The 19,127-nt window shown below is 40.6% G+C and overlaps 1 protein-coding gene across 1 annotated transcript in view; it reads left to right on the forward strand.

The window, feature by feature from the left end:
- The window catches only part of LOC130304084 (GTPase-activating Rap/Ran-GAP domain-like protein 3), a gene marked incomplete at its 3' end in the record, with an annotated part of 37,590 nt that extends 27,469 nt beyond the window's left edge, over positions 1 to 10,121 (forward strand). The window contains exon 4 of the mRNA XM_056551902.1: positions 10,003 to 10,121. Coding sequence (XP_056407877.1) covers positions 10,003 to 10,121 — 119 coding nt within the window. The remainder of the gene's footprint in view (positions 1 to 10,002) is intronic.
- Positions 10,122 to 19,127: the final 9,006 nt, after the last annotated feature.

The following is a 19,127-nucleotide window of genomic DNA, read 5'->3' on the forward strand; positions in this document are numbered from 1 at the left end:
AGACCTATAGAGAGCAGCAGCGCCAAGACCTATAGAGAGCAGCAGCGCCAAGACCTATAGAGAGCAGCAGCGCCAAGACCTATAGAGAGCAGCAGCGCCATGACCTATAGAGAGCAGCAGCGCCAAGACCTATAGAGAGCAGCAGCGCCAAGACCTATAGAGAGCAGCAGCGCCAAGACCTATAGAGAGCAGCAGCGCCAAGACCTATAGAGAGCAGCAGCGCCAAGACGTATAGAGAGCAGCAGCGCCAAGACCTATAGAGAGCAGCAGCGCCAAGACGTATAGAGAGCAGCAGCGCCAAGACGTATAGAGAGCAGCAGCGCCAAGACGTATAGAGAGCAGCAGCGCCAAGACGTATAGAGAGCAGCAGCGCCAAGACGTATAGAGAGCAGCAGCGCCAAGACGTATAGAGAGCAGCAGCGCCAAGACGTATAGAGAGCAGCAGCGCCGAGACGTATAGAGAGCAGCAGCGCCGAGACGTATAGAGAGCAGCAGCGCCGAGACGTATAGAGAGCAGCAGCGCCGAGACGTATAGAGAGCAGCAGCGCCATGACCTATAGGTGGGGTATACAGGAGATATATACTGTGGGGTGTACAGGAGATATATACTGTGTGGTATACAGGAGATGTATACTGTGGGGTGTACAGGTGATATATACTGTGGGGTGTACAGGAGATATATACTGTGGGGTGTACAGGAGATATATACTGTGGTGTGTACAGGAGATGTATACTGTGTGGTGTGTACAGGAGATATATACTGTGTGGTGTACAGGAGATGTATACTGTGGTGTGTACAGGAGATGTATACTGTGGGGTGTACAGGAGATGTATACTGTGGGGTGTACAGGAGATGTATACTGTGGGGTGTACAGGAGATATATACTGTGGGGTGTACAGGAGATATATACTGTGTGGTGTGTACAGGAGATATATACTGTGGGGTGTACAGGAGATGTATACTGTGGGGTGTACAGGAGATGTATACTGTGGGGTGTACAGGAGATGTATACTGTGGGGTGTACAGGAGATGTATACTGTGGGGTGTACAGGAGATGTATACTGTGGGGTGTACAGGAGATGTATACTGTGGGGTGTACAGGAGATGTATACTGTGGGGTGTACAGGAGATGTATACTGTGGGGTGTACAGGAGATGTATACTGTGGGGTGTACAGGAGATGTATACTGTGGGGTGTACAGGAGATGTATACTGTGGGGTGTACAGGAGATGTATACTGTGGGGTGTACAGGAGATGTATACTGTGGGGTGTACAGGAGATATATACTGTGGGGTGTACAGGAGATATATACTGTGTGGGGTGTACAGGAGATGTATACTGTGGGGTGTACAGGAGATGTATACTGTGGGGTGTACAGGAGATGTATACTGTGGGGTGTACAGGAGATGTATACTGTGTGGTGTACAGGAGATGTATACTGTGTGGTGTACAGGAGATGTATACTGTGTGGTGTACAGGAGATATATACTGTGGGGTGTACAGGAGATATATACTGTGGGGTGTACAGGAGATATATACTGTGGGGTGTACAGGAGATATATACTGTGTGGTGTGTACAGGAGATATATACTGTGGTGTGTACAGGAGATATATACTGTGGTGTGTACAGGAGATATATACTGTGTGGTGTACAGGAGATATATACTGTGGGGTGTACAGGAGATATATACTGTGGGGTGTACAGGAGATATATACTGTGGGGTGTACAGGAGATATATACTGTGGGGTGTACAGGAGATATATACTGTGGGGTGTACAGGAGATATATACTGTGGGGTGTACAGGAGATATATACTGTGTGGTGTACAGGAGATATATACTGTGTGGTGTACAGGAGATATATACTGTGTGGTGTACAGGAGATATATACTGTGTGGTGTACAGGTGATGTATACTGTGTGGTGTACAGGTGATGTATACTGTGTGGTGTACAGGAGATATATACTGTGGGGTGTACAGGAGATATATACTGTGGGGTGTACAGGAGATATATACTGTGGGGTGTACAGGAGATATATACTGTGTGGTGTACAGGAGATGTATACTGTGGGGTGTACAGGAGATGTATACTGTGGGGTGTACAGGAGATGTATACTGTGGGGTGTACAGGAGATATATACTGTGGGGTGTACAGGAGATATATACTGTGGGGTGTACAGGAGATGTATACTGTGGGGTGTACAGGAGATATATACTGTGGTGTACAGGAGATATATACTGTGGGGTGTACAGGAGATATATACTGTGGGGTGTACAGGAGATATATACTGTGGGGTGTACAGGAGATATATACTGTGGGGTGTACAGGAGATATATACTGTGGGGTGTACAGGAGATATATACTGTGGGGTGTACAGGAGATATATACTGTGTGGGGTGTACAGGAGATATATAATGTGGGGTGTACAGGAGATATATACTGTGGGGTGTACAGGAGATATATACTGTGGGGTGTACAGGAGATATATACTGTGGGGTGTACAGGAGATATATACTGTGGGGTGTGTACAGGAGATATATACTGTGGGGTGTGTACAGGAGATATATACTGTGGGGTGTACAGGAGATGTATACTGTGTGGTGTACAGGAGATATATACTGTGTGGGGTGTACAGGAGATATATACTGTGGGGTGTACAGGAGATATATACTGTGGGGTGTACAGGAGATATATACTGTGTGGTGTACAGGAGATGTATACTGTGTGGTATACAGGAGATATATACTGTGTGGTGTACAGGAGATGTATACTGTGGGGTGTACAGGAGATGTATACTGTGGGGTGTACAGGAGATATATACTGTGGGGTGTACAGGAGATATATACTGTGGGGTGTACAGGAGATATATACTGTGTGGTGTACAGGAGATATATACTGTGGGGTGTACAGGAGATGTATACTGTGGGGTGTACAGGAGATATATACTGTGGGGTGTACAGGAGATATATACTGTGGGGTGTACAGGAGATATATACTGTGGGGTGTACAGGAGATATATACTGTGGGGTGTACAGGAGATATATACTGTGGGGTGTACAGGAGATATATACTGTGTGGTGTACAGGAGATATATACTGTGGGGTGTACAGGAGATATATACTGTGTGGTGTACAGGAGATATATACTGTGGGGTGTACAGGAGATATATACTGTGGGGTGTACAGGAGATGTATACTGTGGGGTGTACAGGAGATGTATACTGTGTGGTGTACAGGAGATATATACTGTGGGGTGTACAGGAGATATATACTGTGTGGTGTACAGGAGATATATACTGTGGGGTGTACAGGAGATGTATACTGTGGGGTGTACAGGAGATATATACTGTGGGGTGTACAGGAGATATATACTGTGGGGTGTACAGGAGATATATACTGTGGGTTGGTGTACAGGAGATGTATACTGTGTGTACAGGAGATATATACTGTGGGGTGTACAGGAGATATATACTGTGTGGTGTACAGGAGATATATACTGTGGGGTGTACAGGAGATATATACTGTGGGGTGTACAGGAGATATATACTGTCACGATGCCGGCTGGCAGGTAGTGGATCCTCTGTGCCAGAGAGGGATTGGCGTGGACCGTGCTAGTGGACCGGTTCTAAGCCACTACTGGTTTTCACCAGAGCCCGCCGCAAAGCGGGATGGTCTTGCTGCGGCGGTAGTGACCAGGTCGTATCCACTAGCAACGGCTCACCTCTCTGGCTGCTGAAGATAGGCGCGGTACAAGGGAGTAGGCAAAAGCAAGGTCGGACGTAGCAGAAGGTCGGGGCAGGCAGCAAGGATCGTAGTCAGGGGCAACGGCAGAAGGTCTGGAAACACAGGCTAGGAACACACAAGGAACGCTTTCACTGGCACTAAGGCAACAAGATCCGGCAAGGGAGTGCAGGGGAAGTGAGGTGATATAGGGAAGTGCACAGGTGAAACACACTGATTGGAACCACTGCGCCAATCAGCGGCGCAGTGGCCCTTTAAATCGCAGAGACCCGGCGCGCGCGCGCCCTAGGGAGCGGGGCCGCGCGCGCCGGGACAGAACAGACGGAGAGCGAGTCAGGTAGGGGAGCCGGGGTGCGCATCGCGAGCGGGCGCTACCCGCATCGCGAATCGCATCCCGGCTGGCAGCGGAATCGCAGCGCCCCGGGTCAGAGGACGTGACCGGAGCGCTGCCGCGGGGAGAGTGAAGCGAGCGCTCCGGGGAGGAGCGGGGACCCGGAGCGCTCGGCGTAACAGTACCCCCCCCCTTGGGTCTCCCCCTCTTCTTAGAGCCTGAGAACCTGAGGAGCAGACTTTTGTCTAGGATGTTGTCCTCAGGTTCCCAGGATCTCTCTTCAGGACCACAACCCTCCCAGTCCACTAAAAAAAAATTTTTCCCTCTGACCTTTTTGGCAGCTAAAATTTCTTTGACCGAGAAGATGTCCGAGGAGCCGGAAACAGGAGTGGGAGGAACAGATTTGGGAGAAAAACGTTGAGGATGAGTGGTTTGAGAAGAGAGACGTGAAAGGCATTAGGGATACGAAGAGAGGGAGGAAGAAGAAGTTTATAAGAGACAGGATTAATTTGACACAAAATTTTGAAAGGACCAAGATAGCGTGGTCCCAACTTGTAGCTAGGGACACGGAAGCGGACATATTTAGCGGAGAGCCATACCTTGTCTCCAGGGGAAAAAACGGGGGGAGCTCTTCTTTTCTTATCCGCGAACTTCTTCATGCGTGATGAAGCCTGTAGGAGAGAATTTTGGGTCTCTCTCCATATGATGGAAAGGTCACGAGAAATTTCATCCACAGCGGGCAGACCAGAGGGCAAGGGGGTAGGGAGGGGGGGAAGAGGGTGACGGCCGTACACCACGAAAAATGGGGATTTGGAGGAAGACTCAGAGACCCTGAAGTTATACGAGAATTCGGCCCATGGGAGGAGATCTGCCCAGTCATCCTGGCGGGAGGAAACAAAATGTCGCAAATAATCACCCAAGATCTGGTTAATCCTTTCTACTTGTCCATTGGACTGGGGATGATATGCAGAAGAAAAATTTAATTTAATCTTGAGTTGTTTACAGAGAGCCCTCCAGAATTTAGACACGAATTGGACGCCTCTATCCGAGACGATCTGCGTAGGCAACCCGTGAAGACGAAAAATGTGTACAAAAAATTGTTTAGCCAACTGAGGCGCAGAAGGAAGACCAGGAAGAGGGATAAAATGTGCCATTTTGGAGAATCGATCAACGACCACCCAAATAACAGTGTTGCCATGGGATGGGGGTAAGTCAGTAATAAAATCCATACCAATCAGAGACCAAGGCTGTTCGGGGACAGGCAGAGGATGAAGAAAACCAGCGGGCTTCTGGCGAGGAGTCTTATCCCGGGCACAGATAGTGCAGGCTCGCACAAAGTCCACAACATCCGTCTCCAGAGTCGGCCACCAATAGAAGCGGGAGATGAGTTGCACAGATTTCTTGATACCCGCATGACCTGCGAGATGGGAGGAGTGACCCCATTTGAGGATTCCGAGGCGTTGGCGAGGAGAAACAAAGGTCTTTCCTGGAGGAGTCTGCCTGATGGAGGCAGGAGAAGTGGAGATCAGGCAGTCAGGTGGAATGATGTGTTGCGGAGAGAGTTCAACTTCTGAGGCATCCGAGGAACGAGAGAGAGCATCGGCCCTAATGTTCTTATCGGCAGGACGAAAGTGAATCTCAAAATTAAATCGGGCAAAGAACAGAGACCACCGGGCCTGGCGAGGATTCAGCCGTTGGGCAGACTGGAGGTAGGAGAGGTTCTTGTGGTCGGTGTAGATAATAACAGGAGAACTTGATCCCTCCAGCAGATGCCTCCATTCCTCAAGTGCTAATTTAATGGCTAGAAGCTCTCGATCCCCGATGGAGTAGTTCCTCTCCGCTGGAGAGAAGGTCCTAGAGAAAAAACCACAAGTGACAGCATGCCCGGAAGAATTTTTTTGTAGAAGAACAGCTCCAGCTCCCACTGAGGAGGCATCAACCTCCAATAGGAAGGGTTTGGAAGGGTCAGGTCTGGAGAGGACGGGAGCCGAAGAAAAGGCAGACTTGAGTCGTTTAAAGGCGTCTTCTGCTTGAGGGGGCCAGGACTTGGGATCAGCATTTTTTTTGGTTAAAGCCACGATAGGAGCCACAATGGTAGAAAAATGTGGAATAAATTGCCTGTAATAATTGGCGAACCCCAAAAAGCGTTGGATAGCACGGAGTCCGGAGGGGCGTGGCCAATCTAAGACGGCAGAGAGTTTGTCTGGATCCATCTGTAGTCCCTGGCCAGAGACCAAATATCCTAGAAAAGGAAGAGATTGGCATTCAAACAGACATTTCTCAATTTTGGCATAGAGTTGGTTGTCACGAAGTCTCTGAAGAACCATACGGACATGCTGGCGGTGTTCTTCTAGATTGGCAGAAAAAATTAGGATATCGTCCAGATATACAACAACACAGGAGTATAACAGATCACGAAAAATTTCATTGACAAAGTCTTGGAAGACGGCAGGGGCGTTGCACAGTCCAAAGGGCATGACCAGATACTCAAAGTGTCCATCTCTGGTGTTAAATGCCGTTTTCCACTCGTCCCCCTCTCTGATGCGGATGAGGTTATAGGCGCCTCTTAAGTCCAATTTAGTGAAGATGTGGGCACCTTGGAGGCGATCAAAGAGTTCAGAGATGAGGGGTAAGGGGTAGCGGTTCTTAACCGTGATTTTATTAAGACCGCGGTAGTCAATGCATGGACGTAGGGAGCCATCTTTTTTGGACACAAAGAAAAATCCGGCTCCGGCAGGAGAGGAGGATTTACGGATAAAGCCCTTTTTTAGATTCTCCTGGACATATTCGGACATGGCAAGAGTCTCTGGGGCAGAGAGAGGATAAATTCTGCCCCGGGGTGGAGTAGTGCCCGGGAGGAGGTCGATAGGGCAATCATAAGGCCTGTGAGGAGGTAGAGTCTCAGCTTGTTTTTTGCAGAAAACATCCGCGAAGTCCATATAGGCCTTAGGGAGACCGGTTACTGGAGGAACCACAGAGTTACGGCAAGGGTTACTGGGAACCGGTTTTAGACAGTTCTTGGAACAAGAGGACCCCCAACTCTTGATCTCCCCAGTGGACCAATCCAGGGTAGGGGAATGGAGTTGAAGCCAGGGAAGTCCAAGGAGAATTTCCGAGGTGCAATTGGGGAGGACCAAAAGTTCAATCCTCTCATGATGAGATCCGATGCTCATAAGAAGGGGCTCCGTGCGGAAACGTATGGTACAGTCCAATCTTTCATTATTTACACAATTGATGTAGAGGGGTCTGGCGAGACTGGTCACCGGGATGTTGAACCTGTTGACGAGAGAGGCCAAAATAAAATTTCCTGCAGATCCAGAGTCCAAGAAGGCCACTGTAGAGAAGGAGAAGGCAGAGGCAGACATCCGCACAGGCACAGTAAGACGTGGAGAAGCAGAGTAGACATCAAGGACTGTCTCATCTTTGTGCGGAGTCAGCGTACGTCTTTCCAGGCGGGGAGGACGGATAGGACAATCTCTCAGGAAGTGTTCGGTACTAGCACAGTACAGGCAGAGGTTCTCCATACGGCGTCGTGTCCTCTCTTGAGGTGTCAGGCGAGACCGGTCGACCTGCATAGCCTCCACGGCGGGAGGCACAGGAACAGATTGCAGGGGACCAGAGGAGAGAGGAGCCGAGGAGAAGAAACGCCTCGTGCGAACAGAGTCCATATCTTGGCGGAGTTCCTGACGCCTTTCGGAAAAACGCATGTCAATGCGAGTGGCTAGGTGAATAAGTTCATGTAGATTAGCAGGAATTTCTCGTGCGGCCAGAACATCTTTAATGTTGCTGGATAGGCCTTTTTTGAAGGTCGCGCAGAGGGCCTCATTATTCCAGGACAATTCTGAAGCAAGAGTACGGAATTGTACGGCATACTCGCCAACGGAAGAATTACCCTGGACCAGGTTCAACAGGGCAGTCTCAGCAGAAGAGGCTCGGGCAGGTTCCTCAAAGACACTTCGGATTTCCGAGAAGAAGGAGTGTACAGAGGCAGTGACGGGGTCATTGCGGTCCCAGAGCGGTGTGGCCCATGACAGGGCTTTTCCGGACAGAAGGCTGACTACGAAAGCCACCTTAGACCTTTCAGTGGGAAACAGGTCCGACATCATCTCCAGATGCAGGGAACATTGGGAAAGAAAGCCACGGCAAAACTTAGAGTCCCCATCAAATTTATCCGGCAAGGATAAGCGTATCCCAGGAGCGGCCACTCGCTGCGGAGGAGGTGCAGGAGCTGGCGGAGGAGATGACTGCTGAAGCTGTGGTAGTAACTGTTGTAGCATAACGGTCAGTTGAGACAGCTGTTGGCCTTGTTGCGCTATCTGTTGTGACTGCTGGGCGACCACCGTGGTGAGGTCAGCGACAACTGGCAGAGGAACTTCAGCGGGATCCATGGCCGGATCTACTGTCACGATGCCGGCTGGCAGGTAGTGGATCCTCTGTGCCAGAGAGGGATTGGCGTGGACCGTGCTAGTGGACCGGTTCTAAGCCACTACTGGTTTTCACCAGAGCCCGCCGCAAAGCGGGATGGTCTTGCTGCGGCGGTAGTGACCAGGTCGTATCCACTAGCAACGGCTCACCTCTCTGGCTGCTGAAGATAGGCGCGGTACAAGGGAGTAGGCAAAAGCAAGGTCGGACGTAGCAGAAGGTCGGGGCAGGCAGCAAGGATCGTAGTCAGGGGCAACGGCAGAAGGTCTGGAACACAGGCTAGGAACACACAAGGAACGCTTTCACTGGCACTAAGGCAACAAGATCCGGCGAGGGAGTGAAGGGGAAGTGAGGTGATATAGGGAAGTGCACAGGTGAACACACTAATTGGGACCACTGCGCCAATCAGCGGCGCAGTGGCCCTTTAAATCGCAGAGACCCGGCGCGCGCGCGCCCTAGGGAGCGGGGCCGCGCGCGCCGGGACAGAACAGACGGAGAGCGAGTCAGGTAGGGGAGCCAGGGTGCGCATCGCGAGCGGGCGCTACCCGCATCGCGAATCGCATCCCGGCTGGCAGCGGAATCGCAGCGCCCCGGGTCAGAGGACGTGACCGGAGCGCTGCCGCGGGGAGAGTGAAGCGAGCGCTCCGGGGAGGAGCGGGGACCCGGAGCGCTCGGCGTAACATATACTGTGGGGTGTACAGGAGATATATACTGTGGGGTGTACAGGAGATATATACTGTGGGGTGTACAGGAGATATATACTGTGGGGTGTACAGGAGATATATACTGTGTGGTGTACAGGAGATATATACTGTGTGGTGTACAGGAGATATATACTGTGGGGTGTACAGGAGATATATACTGTGGGGTGTACAGGAGATATATACTGTGGGGTGTACAGGAGATATATACTGTGGGGTGTACAGGAGATATATACTGTGGGGTGTACAGGAGATGTATACTGTGGGGTGTACAGGAGATATATACTGTGTGGTGTACAGGAGATATATACTGTGTGGTGTACAGGAGATATATACTGTGGGGTGTACAGGAGATATATACTGTGTGGTGTACAGGAGATATATACTGTGGGGTGTACAGGAGATATATACTGTGTGGTGTACAGGAGATGTATACTGTGTGGTGTACAGGAGATGTATACTGTGTGGTGTACAGGAGATATATACTGTGGGGTGTACAGGAGATATATACTGTGGGGTGTACAGGAGATGTATACTGTGGGGTGTACAGGAGATATATACTGTGGGGTGTACAGGAGATATATACTGTGTGGTGTACAGGAGATGTATACTGTGTGGTGTACAGGAGATATATACTGTGTGGTGTACAGGAGATGTATACTGTGTGGTGTACAGGAGATATATACTGTGTGGTGTACAGGAGATATATACTGTGGGGTGTACAGGAGATGTATACTGTGGGGTGTACAGGAGATATATACTTTGCATTCTTAGGTTTTAAGCTTTATTTGTGTTTTGTTTCCCAGTTCACCAGAATTATATAGGAACCGACACAGAGCGGAATCCATTCTTCCTGTCTGTGGTTCTATCCGACCAGAACAATCAGCGCGTTCCCCAATACAGATCGATCTTATGGAGGAAAACGGTAAGATATATATATATATATACAGTATATACACATGACTGTACTGAGGATGATGTGTAGTGATATATATATATATACAGTATATACACATGACTGTACTGAGGATGATGTGTAGTGATATATATATATACAGTATATACACATGACTGTACTGGGGATGATGTGTAGTGATATATATATATACAGTATATACACATGACTGTACTGGGGATGATGTGTAGTGATATATATATATATACAGTATATACACATGACTGTACTGGGGATGATGTGTAGTGATATATATATATACAGTATATACACATGACTGTACTGAGGATGATGTGTAGTGATATATATATATATACAGTATATACACATGACTGTACTGAGGATGATGTGTAGTGATATATATATATATATATATACAGTATATACACATGACTGTACTGAGGATGATGTGTAGTGATATATATATATATACAGTATATACACATGACTGTACTGGGGATGATGTGTAGTGATATATATATATACAGTATATACACATGACTGTACTGGGGATGATGTGTAGTGATATATATATATATACAGTATATACACATGACTGTACTGAGGATGATGTGTAGTGATATATATATATATACAGTATATACACATGACTGTACTGGGGATGATGTGTAGTGATATATATATATACAGTATATACACATGACTGTACTGGGGATGATGTGTAGTGATATATATATATATATACAGTATATACACATGACTGTACTGGGGATGATGTGTAGTGATATATATATATATACAGTATATACACATGACTGTACTGAGGATGATGTGTAGTGATATATATATATATACAGTATATACACATGACTGTACTGAGGATGATGTGTAGTGATATATATATATACAGTATATACACATGACTGTACTGGGGATGATGTGTAGTGATATATATATATATACAGTATATACACATGACTGTACTGGGGATGATGTGTAGTGAGATATATATATATATATATATACAGTATATACACATGACTGTACTGAGGATGATGTGTAGTGATATATATATATACAGTATATACACATGACTGTACTGGGGATGATGTGTAGTGAGATATATATATATATATATATACAGTATATACACATGACTGTACTGAGGATGATGTGTAGTGATATATATATATATACAGTATATACACATGACTGTACTGGGGATGATGTGTAGTGATATATATATATATATATATACAGTATATACACATGACTGTACTGGGGATGATGTGTAGTGATATATATATATATACAGTATATACACATGACTGTACTGGGGATGATGTGTAGTGATATATATATATACAGTATATACACATGACTGTACTGGGGATGATGTGTAGTGATATATATATATACAGTATATACACATGACTGTACTGGGGATGATGTGTAGTGATATATATATATATACAGTATATACACATGACTGTACTGAGGATGATGTGTAGTGATATATATATATACAGTATATACACATGACTGTACTGGGGATGATGTGTAGTGATATATATATATACAGTATATACACATGACTGTACTGAGGATGATGTGTAGTGATATATATATATACAGTATATACACATGACTGTACTGGGGATGATGTGTAGTGATATATATATATATATATATATACACAGTATATACACATGACTGTACTGGGGATGATGTGTAGTGATATATATATATACAGTATATACACATGACTGTACTGGGGATGATGTGTAGTGATATATATATATACAGTATATACACATGACTGTACTGGGGATGGTGTGTAGTGATATATATATATACAGTATATACACATGACTGTACTGGGGATGATGTGTAGTGATATATATATATATACAGTATATACACATGACTGTACTGGGGATGATGTGTAGTGATATATATATATACAGTATATACACATGACTGTACTGGGGATGATGTGTAGTGATATATATATATATACAGTATATACACATGACTGTACTGAGGATGATGTGTAGTGATATATATATATATACAGTATATACACATGACTGTACTGGGGATGATGTGTAGTGATATATATATATATACAGTATATACACATGACTGTACTGGGGATGATGTGTAGTGATATATATATACAGTATATACACATGACTGTACTGAGGATGATGTGTAGTGATATATATATATATATATATACAGTATATACACATGACTGTACTGAGGATGATGTGTAGTGATATATATATATATACAGTATATACACATGACTGTACAGGGGATGATGTGTAGTGATATATATATATACAGTATATACACATGACTGTACTGAGGATGATGTGTAGTGATATATATATATATATACAGTATATACACATGACTGTACTGGGGATGATGTGTAGTGATATATATATATATATACAGTATATACACATGACTGTACTGGGGATGATGTGTAGTGATATATATATATATATATACAGTATATACACATGACTGTACTGGGGATGATGTGTAGTTATATATATATATATATATATATATATATACAGTATATACACATGACTGTACTGAGGATGATGTGTAGTGATATATATATATACAGTATATACACATGACTGTACTGGGGATGATGTGTAGTGATATATATATATACAGTATATACACATGACTGTACTGAGGATGATGTGTAGTGATATATATATATATATATACAGTATATACACATGACTGTACTGAGGATGATGTGTAGTGATATATATATATATATATACAGTATATACACATGACTGTACTGGGGATGATGTGTAGTGATATATATATATATATATACAGTATATACACATGACTGTACTGGGGATGATGTGTAGTGATATATATATATACAGTATATACACATGACTGTACTGGGGATGATGTGTAGTGATATATATATATATATATACAGTATATACACATGACTGTACTGAGGATGATGTGTAGTGATATATATATATACAGTATATACACATGACTGTACTGAGGATGATGTGTAGTGATATATATATATACAGTATATACACATGACTGTACTGAGGATGATGTGTAGTGATATATATATATATACAGTATATACACATGACTGTACTGAGGATGATGTGTAGTGATATATATATATACAGTATATACACATGACTGTACTGAGGATGATGTGTAGTGATATATATATATATACAGTATATACACATGACTGTACTGGGGATGATGTGTAGTGATATATATATATACAGTATATACACATGACTGTACTGAGGATGATGTGTAGTGATATATATATATATACAGTATATACACATGACTGTACTGGGGATGATGTGTAGTGATATATATATATACAGTATATACACATGACTGTACTGGGGATGATGTGTAGTGCTATATATATATATATACAGTATATACACATGACTGTACTGGGGATGATGTGTAGTGATATATATATATATATATATATATACAGTATATACACATGACTGTACTGGGGATGATGTGTAGTGATATATATATATATACAGTATATACACATGACTGTACTGGGATGATGTGTAGTGATATATATATATATATACAGTATATACACATGACTGTACTGGGGATGATGTGTAGTGATATATATATATACAGTATATACACATGACTGTACTGAGGATGATGTGTAGTGATATATATATATACAGTATATACACATGACTGTACTGGGGATGATGTGTAGTGATATATATATATATACAGTATATACACATGACTGTACTGAGGATGATGTGTAGTGATATATATATATACAGTATATACACATGACTGTACTGGGGATGATGTGTAGTGATATATATATATATACAGTATATACACATGACTGTACTGAGGATGATGTGTAGTGATATATATATATACAGTATATACACATGACTGTACTGGGGATGATGTGTAGTGATATATATATATATACAGTATATACACATGACTGTACTGGGGATGATGTGTAGTGATATATATATATACAGTATATACACATGACTGTACTGGGGATGATGTGTAGTGATATATATATATATACAGTATATACACATGACTGTACTGAGGATGATGTGTAGTGATATATATATATACAGTATATACACATGACTGTACTGGGGATGATGTGTAGTGATATATATATATACAGTATATACACATGACTGTACTGGGGATGATGTGTAGTGATATATATATATACAGTATATACACATGACTGTACTGGGGATGATGTGTAGTGATATATATATATACAGTATATACACATGACTGTACTGAGGATGATGTGTAGTTATATATATATATATATATACAGTATATACACATGACTGTACTGAGGATGATGTGTAGTGATATATATATATACAGTATATACACATGACTGTACTGAGGATGATGTGTAGTTATATATATATATATATACAGTATATACACATGACTGTACTGAGGATGATGTGTAGTGCTATATATATATACAGTATATACACATGACTGTACTGAGGATGATGTGTAGTGATATATATATATATATACAGTATATACACATGACTGTACTGAGGATGATGTGTAGTGATATATATATATATACACAGTATATACACATGACTGTACTGGGGATGATGTGTAGTGATATATATATATATACAGTATATACACATGACTGTACTGAGGATGATGTGTAGTGATATATATATATACAGTATATACACATGACTGTACTGGGGATGATGTGTAGTGATATATATATATACAGTATATACACATGACTGTACTGGGATGATGTGTAGTGATATATATATATACAGTATATACACATGACTGTACTGGGGATGATGTGTAGTGATATATATATATACAGTATATACACATGACTGTACTGAGGATGATGTGTAGTTAGATATATATATATATATATATACAGTATATACACATGACTGTACTGAGGATGATGTGTAGTGATATATATATATACAGTATATACACATGACTGTACTGAGGATGATGTGTAGTTATATATAGATATATATACAGTATATACACATGACTGTACTGAGGATGATGTGTAGTGATATATATATATATACAGTATATACACATGACTGTACTGGGATGATGTGTAGTGATATATATATATATACAGTATATACACATGACTGTACTGGGGATGATGTGTAGTGATATATATATATATACAGTATATACACATGACTGTACTGGGGATGATGTGTAGTGATATATATATATATACAGTATATACACATGACTGTACTGGGGATGATGTGTAGTGATATATATATATACAGTATATACACATGACTGTACTGGGGATGATGTGTAGTGATATATATATATATACAGTATATACACATGACTGTACTGAGGATGATGTGTAGTGATATATATATATACAGTATATACACATGACTGTACTGGGATGATGTGTAGTGATATATATATATATATACAGTATATACACATGACTGTACTGGGGATGATGTGTAGTGATATATATATATACAGTATATACACATGACTGTACTGGGGATGATGTGTAGTGATATATATATATATACAGTATATACACATGACTGTACTGAGGATGATGTGTAGTGATATATATATATATACAGTATATACACATGACTGTACTGGGATGATGTGTAGTGATATATATATATACAGTATATACACATGACTGTACTGGGGATGATGTGTAGTGATATATATATATACAGTATATACACATGACTGTACTGGGGATGATGTGTAGTGATATATATATATATACAGTATATACACATGACTGTACTGAGGATGATGTGTAGTGATATATATATATACAGTATATACACATGACTGTACTGGGATGATGTGTAGTGATATATATATATATATATACAGTATATACACATGACTGTACTGGGATGATATGTAGTGATATATATATATACAGTATATACACATGACTGTACTGGGGATGATGTGTAGTGATATATATATATACAGTATATACACATGACTGTACTGGGGTGTAGTGATATATATATATATACAGTATATACACATGACTGTACTGAGGATGATGTGTAGTGATATATATATATATACAGTATATACACATGACTGTACTGGGGATGATGTGTAGTGATATATATATATATACAGTATATACACATGACTGTACTGAGGATGATGTGTAGTGATATATATATATATACAGTATATACACATGACTGTACTGAGGATGATGTGTAGTGATATATATATATATACAGTATATACACATGACTGTACTGGGGATGATGTGTAGTGATATATATATATATACAGTATATACACATGACTGTACTGGGGATGATGTGTAGTGATATATATATATATACAGTATATACACATGACTGTACTGGGGATGATGTGTAGTGATATATATATATATATACAGTATATACACATGACTGTACTGAGGATGATGTGTAGTGATATATATATATATATATACAGTATATACACATGACTGTACTGAGGATGATGTGTAGTGATATATATATATACAGTATATACACATGACTGTACTGGGGATGATGTGTAGTGATATATATATATACAGTATATACACATGACTGTACTGAGGGATGATGTGTAGTGATATATATATATACAGTATATACACATGACTGTACTGGGGATGATGTGTAGTGATATATATATATACAGTATATACACATGACTGTACTGGGGATGATGTGTAGTGATATATATATATATATACAGTATATACACATGACTGTACTGGGGATGATGTGTAGTGATATATATATATATACAGTATATACACATGACTGTACTGGGGATGATGTGTAGTGATATATATATATATACAGTATATACACATGACTGTACTGGGGATGATGTGTAGTGATATATTATATATATACAGTATATACACATGACTGTACTGAGGATGATGTGTAGTGATATATATATACAGTATATACACATGACTGTACTGAGGATGATGTGTAGTGATATATATATATATACAGTATATACACATGACTGTACTGAGGATGATGTGTAGTGATATATATATATATATACAGTATATACACATGACTGTACTGAGGATGATGTGTAGTGATATATATATATATACAGTATATACACATGACTGTACTGAGGATGATGTGTAGTGATATATATATATATATACAGTATATACACATGACTGTACTGGGGATGATGTGTAGTGATATATATATATACAGTATATACACATGACTGTACTGAGGATGATGTGTAGTGATATATATATATATACAGTATATACACATGACTGTACTGAGGATGATGTGTAGTGATATATATATATATATACAGTATATACACATGACTGTACTGAGGATGATGTGTAGTGATATATATATATATACAGTATATACACATGACTGTACTGGGGATGATGTGTAGTGATATATATATATATATACAGTATATACACATGACTGTACTGAGGATGATATGTAGTGATATATATATATACAGTATATACACATGACTGTACTGGGGATGATGTGTAGTGATATATATATATATATACAGTATATACACATGACTGTACTGAGGATGATATGTAGTGATATATATATATATACAGTATATACACATGACTGTACTGGGGATGATGTGTAGTGATATATATATATATATACAGTATATACACATGACTGTACTGGGGATGATGTGTAGTGATATATATATATACAGTATATACACATGACTGTACTGGGGATGATGTGTAGTGATATATATATATATATACAGTATATACACATGACTGTACTGGGGATGATGTGTAGTGATATATATATATACAGTATATACACATGACTGTACAGGGGATGATGTGTAGTGATATATATATATATACAGTATATACACATGACTGTACTGGGGATGATGTGTAGTGATATATATATATATACAGTATATACACATGACTGTACTGAGGATGATGTGTAGTGATATATATATATATATACAGTATATACACATGACTGTACTGGGGATGATGTGTAGTGATATATATATATATATACAGTATATACACATGACTGTACTGGGGATGATGTGTAGTGATATATATATATATACAGTATATACACATGACTGTACTGAGGATGATGTGTAGTTATATATATATATATATATATACAGTATATACACATGACTGTACTGAGGATGATGTGTAGTGATATATATATATACAGTATATACACATGACTGTACTGGGGATGATGTGTAGTGATATATATATATATACAGTATATACACATGACTGTACTGGGGATGATGTGTAGTGATATATATATATATACAGTATATACACATGACTGTACTGAGGATGATGTGTAGTGATATATATATATATATACAGTATATACACATGACTGTACTGGGGATGATGTGTAGTGATATATATATATATATATACAGTATATACACATGACTGTACTGGGGATGATGTGTAGTGATATATATATATATACAGTATATACACATGACTGTACTGGGGATGATGTGTAGTGATATATATATATACAGTATATACACATGACTGTACTGAGGATGATGTGTAGTGATATATATATATATACAGTATATACACATGACTGTACTGAGGATGATGTGTAGTGATATATATATATATATACAGTATATACACATGACTGTACTGAGGATGATGTGTAGTGATATATATATATATACAGTATATACACATGACTGTACTGAGGATGATGTGTAGTGATATATATATATATACAGTATATACACATGACTGTACTGAGGATGATGTGTAGTGATATATATATATATATATACAGTATATACACATGACTGTACTGGGGATGATGTGTAGTGATA

Source organism: Hyla sarda, unplaced genomic scaffold, assembly GCF_029499605.1.
Source record: "Hyla sarda isolate aHylSar1 unplaced genomic scaffold, aHylSar1.hap1 scaffold_1261, whole genome shotgun sequence".
In the NCBI taxonomy this organism is placed as follows: Eukaryota; Metazoa; Chordata; class Amphibia; order Anura; family Hylidae; genus Hyla; species Hyla sarda.